This window comes from Molossus molossus, unplaced genomic scaffold, assembly GCF_014108415.1.
Source record: "Molossus molossus isolate mMolMol1 unplaced genomic scaffold, mMolMol1.p scaffold_m16_p_15, whole genome shotgun sequence".
Lineage (NCBI taxonomy): Eukaryota > Metazoa > Chordata > Mammalia > Chiroptera > Molossidae > Molossus > Molossus molossus.
In genome coordinates, this window is record NW_023425350.1 from 65854937 (window position 1) to 65867195 (window position 12259).

The window sequence follows — 12259 nt, forward strand, 5'->3', positions numbered from 1 at the left end:
AACTGAAATTGCTGCATGTTCCATTAACAAACCAATTAAGGACTACTCGAAGAAGGAACACGAGCCCAGGCTGTCCGAAACCCTTTTCACTGACACCTTCTGGTAGGATCAAGCAAGTGGCAGCATCCAAATTGGCAGACTGGGTCACAGCGGCAGCACTGAACCCCCGAGAGCTGGCTCTGCAACACGGGCACTCTGGGGGCCGGCGAGTGGTGCAGCCCGGCCACCGGCAGGTTCTGAGGAGCGGAGTGGAAAGGTGATTCGGAAGAGTCAGACTCTGGAAGCTCAGACGCTCAACAAATTCACTGTGTTTGTGGGTTCCTTTTAATGTGTATACAAAAGTGACACGCACACAGATCTGTGTCTAATCAAGTCTAAGAGCCTTTTTAATAGGCAGAAGGAAAAATTCCAAGTGAAAAAAGCATTCTGTCCTAACTGCATCGGCACAATTTTCTTCCTCGGTGCTACATAAGGCAACGCCGTGTCTTAGAAACCACGGCACTGAGATCCAGTGCAGTATGGCTGCTCTTCTCAGGGAAGCTCTCGAAGATGCTCCGCTCCCTGTCACACGCTCTCAGTGCAGTCTGTTCTCTCTGTCCCACTCGGTACGATTCTAACTATGGGCCACGTTTGTTGGTTTGCCTCCCCCTCCAGATTGTTTACTTACTATTGCAGCCTTGGCATCTGCCACTGTACCTGATACACATGAGAGGCCAAGGAGTTGACTGAATGACTATATGGCCATTTATTGAGCAAGCCCCTGAGTAAAGTACAACAGCAGGATACCCCCTCTCCCACCCCAACGCATCCCAGGCTCCCAGGCCTGAAGGAGCACCCCGCTGAACAGGGCGTTGGGCTGTGTCCACAGGAATGTATGAAAGACGCCAGAGGGCTGCAGGGTGCACACAGGCACACACCTGACAGGCAAGGTGTGGAGCAGACTGCACTTGACCTGGCCTTGGAGGACTGGGTGGGGTTGGGGGTTGAAGATGGGAACCAAGTGGACGGAGAAGCATCTCTCTTAGTAGCTGTCACCACTAAGAGCTGCGGCTTCAGTCCACCCAGCCGAGGTCTTCAAAGCTTTGTCTGCTGGGCGACAGGGATCCAGGTTATCCTGTGTTAGTGGCCAAATGAAGGGACTGGCACAAGCGCCTGCTGAAAGGTTACAGGGCCTCCTTTCAAGCAAACGACTTACTCTGCACTGCATGATCTCTCTTGTACGTGTAGAATTTTGTGTCGTGAACGTGATTAACCATTAAGAAGTCATTACAATTTCACTTTTAGCAGCACCCACAGCACTCTCTCAAGATCACTTTGAGGACCCCATTTTGTACACACAGAGCTTGCATGATGCTGAGAAATGCCATCTAGACCAAAAAAAAAAAAAAGACATGGGACTATACCCAGACTCCTTCTCCCCAGCAGGGCCTCAGAAGGCCTGTCACCTCCCTGCCTTGTCTCCTGGGCCAGAGCCTCTCTTTTCTCAGGGTGTCTTTTGCTAAACTTGCCCTTTTTGTATAAATAAAAGATAATTTGATTTTTAAAAATGCATGGGACTATCAAAATCAAAACAAAACAAAAACATCTGAGAAGGAAGAGTGGGATCTCCAGAAACGGTGACGCACTGCCTTCCAGCCCTGAGGGCCTGGCCTCGACTCTGCTTCTGGGCCTCAGCAGTCAGCTGGGTCTACTCAGCCTTGCAGCTTCATTGGGAAACTAAAGGGCTGAACAAGATTCACTCCCAACTGGAAAATTCTGAGTTCAAGAATGGATGACCCTTTCCTACGGTTCACTATCTGGCTCTGATTGTGATTCTAAAATGAGAGTTTCTAAAACACGCCGAGACCTGGCCAGTGTGGCTCAGTGGGTTGAGCATCGCTCCGTGCACCCAGAGGCCGCCAGTTTGATTCTCAGTCAAGGCACATGCCCAGTTGTGGCCTCGATCCCCAGTAGGGGGCATGCAAGAGGCAGCTGATAGATGTTTCTCTCCCTCTTTCTCTCTAAAATCAATAAAAACATATTTTAAAAATAAAAATAAAACAAAATGCTTTGAAAATCTCTAGAATACATACTGGGCCTCCCAAGCTAACTGACGAAGGGTGAAAACATGTGTGTTTTAAAAAATGTATCAATTTCACCCTGGCCAGTTTGGCTCAGCGGTTAGAGGGTCAGCCTGCGGTCCGGAGAGACCCGGGTTCGGTTCCCGCTAAGGGCATGTACCCCGGTTGCAGTTTGTCCCAGCCCTGGTTGGGTCGTGTGGGTGGCAGTCACTCGATGTGTCCCTTTCACGTCGATGTTTCTCTCTCTCTCTCTCTGTCTCTTCCTCTCTCTCCTGCTCTATCTGAACAAAAATTGGAAAAATGTCCTTGGGTGAGGATAAAAAAAAAAAAGTATCAATTTCCTCCCCAATCAACACTGAATTCAGAATGTGAGCCAGGAAAGCCTGGACACTTCAGGGCCGCTCCCTGAAGTACGGTCAGCCTACCTCAGGCACATCAGAGCACTTGCCTGGGGGCTGTCACAGCACTGTCCCCAGCAGCCCCGCCCTGGAAGACCCTTCAAAGCCCAGCATCACGGGACTGGACAGGGAGTCCTCCGTCTCCCATAAAAATGAATCTCCTACTTGGGCTGCCGGGCTCTTGAGCTCGTTGCTGCCCACGGGTTATCAGCACTGCCCAGTGGGTGGCGACGGCTCCTTCACGTGCTGTTTGCTGTAAGAGGCTGACTTGCCGCTGTCCGGGCAGACGGCACAGCTGGCCCAGCGGTGCTCAGCAGTGCTCCACAGAAACCCCACAGAAGTCGCTCGGGGGCAAGGGCAGGGATATTCCTAGTTATTTGCATCTTTTTTTCCCTAGATAAAACTCTTAGAAAATTGGACTTCAAGAAGTAAACTGTGCCATTAAATTTTATATTAATCTGAGCTCTTTAATTTCTAATCCTTCCCCCGGTATATAAGGGATAGGAAAGCCACGTAGCCAACACACAGCAAATTCTGTAAGTTTGCATGACCTTTGCTAGCCTGGTAATCCCAGGGAAACAGCTGACCTCTAACAGAATGCCTGCGTGATGGCCCATTGAGCCTGATTCAACACAGCGGTTGAGCTTGGCTGTAAGCCCTTGACGAGGTCCCCTTTTCGAGAGGGACACAGCATGCCACAGGGCAGGGCTGCTGCCCAGCACACGTTTTAGCCATCTCGCCTCATGCGCACTAACCCTAGCAACAGAGAACAGTGAGAATACAGACAAAGGTTCTCGTGCGCAGGCCACTGACAGCAAACCCAGCACAGCCACGCTTCCCTCCGGCTATTCCCTGTTAGTACTTCCTTCTGAGCGCCCACGGTGCCGTCCACATGCTCCACCGCAGGTCCCCACAGCATGCCAGGCAGGACATGACATTGGATTAACAAACAAGAGAAAGAGAGAGGGCTCCCCCCCACCCCAGAGCATCAATCATCAAACTGTTCATTTTCCAGGCATATAAGAAAGAAAGGAAGTTAAATAAGTTAGGTGCTACCAAATTACTACAGTAAGAGGCTCTGGAAGAACAGAGAAGTGGGCCGGCTCTGGAATCCAGGCACACGCACACTTCCAGGTGTCAGCAGGACAGGCACCTGGCTCTGATCCGGACCATGCGCTGCTGGGCTGCGGGGGCTGCCGGCCTCTCTACGCCCCCGGATCAGTTTGGAGTTAGTCACACCTCTCAACGGGGTTACCTGCCCTTCTCTGAGGTCCAAAGAGTAGACAAAATGAAAGAGTCGAGCCACCTGATAAGGGGGAAAAGAAAAAAACGCCATGGGCACCAAGCCTACAAAGCAGGGTGAAGGGAGCCATGGTGCCCTCACCTCCTGCACGCACACATTTCTTCACGCACTCCCTCGCTCTGCACACAGGGGTGTTTACCAAGCCCTGCGTGAAGCTCTGCAGGGGAACAAAGACGAATATGAAACATGACATCATTCCTGCTCCCAAGGAGCTCACAGTCTAGCTGAGGCATCAAGACATAAATGCGCACAAGGCGGCAAATGGCGAAGATGACAAAGAGTGTGACGGAAATGCAGGGGAGGGGGAGACAGCCCTGTCGGCTGGAACACCCCAGGGGAAGCCCCGTACAGGCGCTCAGACGTGAGCAAGGCAAGGGCTGCATCATCGGGCAGAAAGGGGAAGGACCCTGTGGCTGGTGAGTGGTGTGGACCACAGGTGCTGGTGGGAAAGCTGGCGCTGGGTCAGTCTGAGCAGAGGGTCTGGGGCCGGTGAGTGACAAGGGTAAACAAGCCCGGGAAACGTGCAGCTGGCTGCCTGCATGTGAACTCTGACAAGCGCCCACGGAGGTTCCGAGGAGTGAGTGTGTGAAGAAAGGAGGCTTTTAGGAGAATAGCCTGGATGGACCAGGCCCAATACCTGCTCTCTCCTCCTCCCTCCAGTTGCAGCTGGGCACACGGATGTCTGGAATCGAGACTGTATTTCCTAGCCTCCCTTCTGGGGAGTGCTCTTACTGGGAGACGAAATGCAAACACACCAACCGTCAGGGAAAGCTGGTTTGGTGCTTCTGCTTCGGAACAGGCTGGACAGAGGTGCCAGAAGGAGGCTGAGCCCGGCAGGAGCAGGGAGGCGAGGCCCGGCTGGGTGAAGAATGACAGCGCACAGATGCGTCAGGTTGCCGTGGACCAGACCGGGGCCTGGTCATCTGAGTCGCACCGGCACCCAGGTGATGGGTTTCAGGGTCAGGAAGGACTCTGCACACCCCGTGCCTGTCCCTGCCCTTGCAGGCAGAAGCCCACCACTGAGATGAACTGTCTCAGATGGAAGCTTCGCCTGCTCCATGCTGCCTCCTGCAGAGGTGAAGGCCCTGAGGGGGGTAGTGTGCTAGCAGATCGCTCCTCCTTGCAGGGTAGGGTGACCCGGGAAGCCTGCTGGGAGGGGATGGGAGAGAAAAGAAAGGACGAGGGGGGCATCCACAAGATGGATTTGTTCAGCTGTTGGTGAGAAGTGGAGCTATGGTTATACTTTCAGATGTGCCCACATCATCCTAAGTGATAAAGAACCTGCATCTCATGGTAACGTGTACGTGTGGTCCACATTCCTTTACCTGGCATGCACCACCTCCTCGGTGTGCTGCCCCTGGCGGCAAAGAGGCAGCCCTGCCTTGGTAGCACTTGCTGTCTGGCTTTGCATATTAATGCACCTTCTGCACTCCTAGAGGAATCTGATATAAAATGGCCAGAAGGCAGGCAGCCAACCTGAAGAGTATCCAGGGCTGTGGCTGACTCTAAAATTCTCAGGGGCAGACGGTCATTCCTCAGGCACTCGGCCATGGGTCCTCGGGGCCTGGTGGTGTATGTAAGTACAAAATGGTCAGTCCAGTGTGTGTGGAGGGGAGTGGGGCTGGGGTGCTGGGAGTGATGCCAGGGACACTGGACTGGGAACTAGAGAGTCTAGCTCTGACCCCAGCTCAGCTGTGTGACCTTGGGCAAGCCACTCAACATCAGGGCCTCAGTGTCCTCCCCGCTGCAGCAAGGGGTTACAGAAGGTGGCAGCTAAGGTTCCTTCCTGCTCTAGCAAGCCATGGGTTGACAGTCCTTTTCTGCTGGGGCAGCACGGGACAGGAGGGGGAAAGAGGAGGGCAGGTGTGCTCATGTTGTAAGTGCCCCACAGGGACCCACTCACCTCGAGGCTGAAGAGCCAAGAGAGACCCAAGCCCAGGGCAGGAGAATGGCTTGCCCAGGGAGACATGACACAGGCAGGGTGGACTGGGACAGGAGAAGAGAGCCTAGACCCAGAAGATCTAGGGAAACTCGGTCTCTCTCCAGAAGAGTCTGAATTGTGTATACTCGCCCAGTGGCAGAATCTGACTCGCTTCTTTAATTCTAACAGTGAAGAGAAGATCATGATCAACCTCAGAGATCAAACCGTCACGCGCAGACAAGAATAACAGGTGGCCTTTATCAATCATTCGGTTGAGCTCTACATCCTGTGAAGTCTTTACTACGTCATCTCGTTACTATTCTGCGGTCGCACCTCTCACGCCCGCTCTGCAGGTGGAGAAGCTGAGGCCCAGAGATGCATCAGTATGTGGGGGAGCCGCTTACTCCGAAGCCACTCTATTGGCCAGGACAGCTAAAAATACGTAGGAGAGTCCTTCATCCCTTAACATTTACTGACACCTGGGGATAAGATGTGAACATAAATGACTACAGGAGTAGGAGAGACCAGTTCCACCTGGAATCGGGGAAGGGTTTATACAGGCGGCAACATTTGACCTTGAAGGGTGGACAGAATTTCAAACAGGCAGAAACTGGGTCAGACGAAAGACCAATATGAGCAGGAAAGAGAAACTTCTAGAAACAGTGCACGGCGGTGCAGTGAGTGCAGTACAAGAACCAGAGGGTAAGGAAGGCTGGATCAGGCTATGACCGCGCAGCCTCAGCTGGGAAGGGAGAGGAGCCGTCCACCACTCCGCAGTAGTCCAAGCCAGAAGGGAGGGTGAGGAGAGGCCTGGGAGGGGAAGGAGGGAGCAGGTACATCTGGTGACAGCTGAAGGGGAGGGAAAGCAGAAGAGCAAGGGAGAGAAATCCCCACCCCCAACACTCAGGGAGTGAGGGGAGGAGGAAGGGAGGGAGCAGGAGAGAAGAGTCAGGAAGGAGAAGGTGAGCAAGAAGTTGCAGCCAAGAAACAGCTCTTCCCCCTCCCATGTGATCCTAAAAATGCTTTCTCAGGCCTCCTAGGCTCAACCAGGCTCTTCTCAGAGGTCAGGCAGCCAGGCTTCTTTCCACTAGGACGGCTGATGCACACGGCGACATACAACCCCGCAGGTAAGCACGGACTAGGGAGGGGCCAGGAATTAACGTGGGACCAGCCCCTGGGTGTGAGGGAGGCCCCGCCCCGCCCTCCCTCTTCAGCAGCTTGGGATGCTGGGGCTCTGTGTGCGACCATCCACCTGCCAAGGGGAGTGAGGTGAGGCAACATTTCCAGCAGAAACGTTTAAGGAAAAGAGATCCAGAATGACAAAGCCGGTGTGGCAGAACCGCACTGGTCCAAAGTCCAGCTGGGCTCCGCTTCAGGGTGCTGGAAGCTAAGCTGGGCAGAGCTCATTTGTGTGGGCGTCTAGAGGGTAGGGAATACTTCCAAACTTCTGCAGCAGGTTGTCCATAACAGTTTAGATAATCTTGGTGTTTAAAACCAGTTGCCCTGGTGAATTCTAAATATTAATTTTATGTCCCAGTCTTCAGCTAAAACAGAAGGCAGCTGACTTGGTGCAAGCTAGCACCGCGCTGGAGATGTTCCTCCGGGGGTGCAGGGAGGAGCGTGAGGCTTCCTGTAGGCCTTGGTCACACGAGGCTGTGAAGCCAGGGAACTGAGATACGGGGATCTGCAGGGGACAGCAGTCTTCTCTTCTTCCTTGAAAATACCTTCTAAGCATGAGAGGTTTTAATAAAAGAAAAGCAACACCTGCCCGTTGGTGACCTGCACACAGGTGGTTTTTTGCTAGGAAGACAACAAGGGCAAGTGAGTCCAGCCTGCCCAGAAGCCTCAATCACTATGCTTACAAACTTCTCAGAACCATCTTCTGATTCCAAAAATAAAGCTACAGCAGTATTTTATTTAAGCAAGGGGTTTAGCTAAAACAGTGATGGACAGGTGAGAAGGATAAGAGGGAGAGGACTTTTTTATGTTTAACTCTTTATGCTGAACTGTTTTGTAGAGTTTATTTTTAATGCAAAACTGAGTAGGAATAAAACAACGAGTGAGAAAACTAATTTATCTCTGTGCGCCTAGCTGTTCAGATGCTAGGGTAACAACCAAGACTTGGCTACCCCCTGGTGGCTGCTGACCGTACTGCAGGCAAAGTGCCTAAGTAGTGCTCACAAGTCAGAATGGAGGTCATGGTGAGAAAGACAGCAGGATCAGCCCAGGGCAGAGGAAGAAGAAATGAAAATCATACCACAGGGGACGCTTATAGGCTGAGTTCCCATCTCCCTGTTTTCCTAGTGAACCTCATATACAGAGGCCCCAAAATGCTGAGTGGATAAGCGAGGGTCGTTGTCAAGACAGCACTGCAGAGAAAGGGGTGAAAATAAGGCAAAGAGAACCCACAGGGCTTAACAGAGCACTCGGAGCACTGTTGCCCAAGAGAGCCTCTGTGAAGGGGGACACGGTCACACCCGTGACAGCCACCAGCCACAGTGCCTGCTGGGGACGTAAAATGGTGTTGGTTCAACCGAGGAAATGCATTTTAAAATGACTTAATTTTAATTATTTTAAATAGAGGTGGCAAGTGGTTACCACACTGAACAGAGCTGGACTGGAGAAATCAAAAAGGTTTATTCTTCAGATTCATCAATAAGATTAACAGGTAGCTATACTTGTAAACACGAAACAAGTCGGCACTGTTTGGTTTGGTTTTATTTCTAACCAAGAAAAAAGGGAAAGAATCCAGAGCCCCTCATCTCCAGAAGCTGACAATCCAATAGGACATATTAGATTTGGGGGGGGGGGGACCTGCACACACCCTGGCGAAGAAGAATCCCTAATTCCCAGAATGCCTGCTTTACTTAGAGCTGCTGTCTTAGGTGCCTTTAACAGGCTCGGTGCCTTTGCAACTGCTCTGCAGATGAGATCCCCGGAGGCAGGAATGCAACCTTATTTTTCAAGTTATGAGACAAGTGAAAAGCAGGGTTAGTTTACCAGGTCTGAGACGTGGGCAGGTAGAAGAGATCTGATATGTGGTTCAAGTTTCTAGGGAACACGGCGGCCTGGAAACCTCACAGTTTTAAAACTTTTTTTTTTTTATCCTCACCTGAGGACATCTTCCATTTTTTATTCAGATAGAGTGGGGGGAGGGGGGAGAGAGAGAAACATTGACATGAAAGGGACACATCAAGTGGCTGCCTCCCGCACGACCCAACCAGGGCCGGGGACAAACTGCAACCGCGGTACATGCCCTTAGCGGGAACCAAACCGGGGTCTCTCTGTACTGCAGGCCGACACTCTAACCGCTGAGCCAAACCGGACTGGGCCCAGCATAATTATTATAGCATCCCTTTCACTCTCAGATGTGTCCTGGTTTGGAGATTAAATAACCTGGTCACCCTAGCCATGGGTGACTTGGCAGGTTGTCTTTTTTCTCTCACAAAATTGCTTTGACTCATCCCCTGGGGTAATCAATAAGGTTGTTCAGGCTCAGCTTTCTCGTTCTCAAGGTTAATCACCTGCGCATTTACGGTTCTGGATGGGGTCTCAAGCAGTGACCCATACAGAGCTGGCTGTTTAAAAATCATCTGGGGAACTTGTTAAAAATAGAGATTTGCGAGCCAACTGCCTGAGATTCTGATTCAGCACATCTGAGAATCTATTAAAAAATGAAAAACAAAGCTTCCCAGGAGGTAAGGACAGAAAGCTGGATTTGGACCCCTGGTGCTTCATCATCCTTTGACCCCTGCCTGCAGTGATCCACTGTTGCTATGGAAACCACTGATGTACCCCTCAGCCAAACTGGAGTTTACTTCTTTTTCTTCTTCCTTTTTTCAGTACATAGACATCTGTTTCAAAAATAGAGGGCATTATTTGTGGAAGAGAAGATTTGTTCTTTTCTCTCTCGAGACATTTATATTGGAGAGGAAAAGCAAAGTGCCCCAAAGGCAGCAAACTTTCTCCTCTGAAACCAATTCAGCAGGAAGCAGGCATCCCTCACCACTTCAGTCCATCTGGGAAGAACTAATGAGAAGTTATTTCCTGAGGCAAATTTCAGCCTGTCGGGAGCTTCCTGCAGGTTAGTTAGCTGTCAGAGCCCTGCTGGGGGTCCGAGCTCATGGGCTTCCCTAGGTGGTCAGAGCGGCCGGAGGCGACTGGCCAAGATGGTATCAAGACACTGGGGGCTCCAGCTGGAGGCAAACCTGGAAAAGGATGGCCCTATACAATTACCATCAGAATAAAATGTACACACTTGTGGCTGAGTGGCCAGGTGGCCCACTGAGCCACCCTGATAAATATACTACATTTATTCTCTATGACTGAGCCGAGTAAAGAGCAGTAACTCATCTTCCTCCAGGCTTCAGGGTGGAGAGAGGAGCTGAGGGAAAGTTTCTGTAGCTTTATGTTGTCAAGTTGGCCTGATGAATACAGAATATAGCAATTCTGAGTTCTCCTTTCTTTCAGCTTAAAAATAAAAGCATAAAATGGTTGCATCTCAAATAGAAGGATCTTGAAAGTCACTGCTTTTTGTAAATCCTTGGGACACCAAAGCAGAATGTCTCCTCCAAAGATACTCACTGGGCCCCATCATCTTGCTAGCAGCTATTGTACCAAGGTGGGCAAGGTCCCGGCAGGTACCAGCTGTATGAAGTTCTGTGTCACAGAAGGGGTCAGTCCTCTGAAATGGGAATCATCCCCTTTTTCGGTTCTTCTCTCTCCCAGCCTTTGTTTGCAGAACCCCTTGACTTCAGGTGGAAGGTGCTCTTCAGAGAGACACTCAGCCTCAGGTGCTGAGTCATTCTCCCAGAATTGTTACCAACGTGCTTCCCCTGGTTCAGGGCACAGAACACCCAGCCCAGTCCCCTGACCCAGCTGGCTGTCAGCACCCTCCATCACACCATCTTCTCAAAACCCAGAGCACCAAGATCTGGAATGATCGCCCTCTTCCAAACCCTTTTCGTGGCTCCACTTTCTTTTGCCTACGAACCCTCAGATGGCCACCCAGGACTGGCTCCCTCTGCTAATAAACTCACCTCTCCCCACCACTGCATCCCCCAGACATGGGCGTAACTGCCCCTCCTCCACCCGCAGCTGACTGCAGACCCCTATTCCACATGTGGATTTGGGGTGAGGGGTAGTCACCAAAAAACTAGGGCAATCTGCTGAATTTATTCTGACAGTAAACATCTGCCAGTTTAATTTTTCAGGGCTGAGCACACATTGAGAAACCGACACAATGACAAGGTGAATGTGACGCGAGAAGAAACTACGAAGGAACGCAGAGGACCTGTGAACGGGCTGGATGGGACGGAGAAGGAAGCAGAGCTTCCATCACAGTATCCCACAAGGCCGGTGTTTATTTCAAACCTCTAGCTGCTACGGTCACACATAACACCCTCCCTGTCCGACCCACTCAACTTCCTTGGGAGCCCGGGTCCTGCCCCAGATCTGCTGGGCCGTGAGTGGGGAGCCCACCCACTCACTCAGGTGGTCTTCCCACTGTCTAGTTAGAGTGTAGGTGAGGCCCCCAGCGCACCCTAGGAAGCTGCAGAGAAGCCCTCCCTCCCCTCCCCTCTTCTACTTCTCCCAGACCTAAGCTCCAAGCAATTCAGAGGATATTGACCTCGGACCCACAGTGAGCTTCATGGGCTCTGGGAACCTCTTTCCTTCCTTTTTTTTTAATCCCCACCTAAGGACATTTTTTCCATTGATTTTGTTTTAGAGAGAGTGGGAGGGAGGGTGGGAGGAAGAGCAAGGGAGAGAGAGGGAGGAGAGAGAGAAACATTGATGTGAAAGAGACACATCAATTGGTTGCTTTCCACACGTGCCCCGACTGGGGCTGGGGATCAAACCTGCAACCTGGGTATGTGCCCTTGACCGGGAATTGAACCTGCGACTCTTTGGTATGTGGGCCGATGCTCTAACCACGGAGCACACTGGACAGGGCTGGGGACCTTAATACTGCACACGTTGTGTATGTGAGCATGTAATTTTCTGGGGGCAAGATTTGCCATTGTTTCATCAGATTTTCAAAGGGACCCCCAGAAAGGTGAGGAACCACACTGATTGGTCCTTAGCTTGTCCTGTGCAAATCACACAGGCGGTGGTCAGGGCCCAGCACCGTACCTTGGAGGCAGCCATCACGGCCGCTGTGGCCGCCACGTTCAAGCCTCGCTTCCCGAAGTGCACGAGGGCATCATAACTTCGGTCTTTGGCCTGGACCAGGCAGTCGTCGATTTCCTGCCGAAGGAAAAGCAGAGGCACCTGAGCTGCAAGGTTCAGACAGAGCCCTGTTCCTTCTCCTGAGGGCTGCGCCTTGCCCAGGCACTGGTTCTCGAGGGGACTGAAGCCACAGGCACCTTGGGGCGGGGGAATGTAAACAGAATGCGGGAGAAAGAAGAAGTGCAGGCAAATGAGAGAGGGAATTCTGAAGACACAGCAACTCACTGACCCAGGCAGGCTGTCCTCAAGCAGTACCTCGGGAGTGTTCCTCTGGCCCTCTGACATTCCAGGGAGGTCCAGGGTCCTGATGTGGAAGTCCTGCCGTTCTACACACAGCCACTCTAGGCCA

The 12259-nt window shown here is 51.8% G+C and overlaps 1 protein-coding gene across 3 annotated transcripts in view; it reads right to left on the minus strand.

Moving 5' to 3' along the window:
- The window catches only part of REEP1 (receptor accessory protein 1), a 111586-nt gene that overhangs the window by 18395 nt on the left and 80932 nt on the right, over positions 1-12259 (minus strand). For 2 of the 3 annotated variants that reach the window (XM_036263456.1, XM_036263454.1), the window contains exon 5: positions 11815-11928. In XM_036263456.1, coding sequence (XP_036119349.1) covers positions 11815-11928 — 114 coding nt within the window. Of the gene's footprint in view, positions 1-3611; positions 3765-11814; positions 11929-12259 lie in introns of all 3 variants that reach the window. The other variant, XM_036263453.1, reaches the window with a different exon arrangement.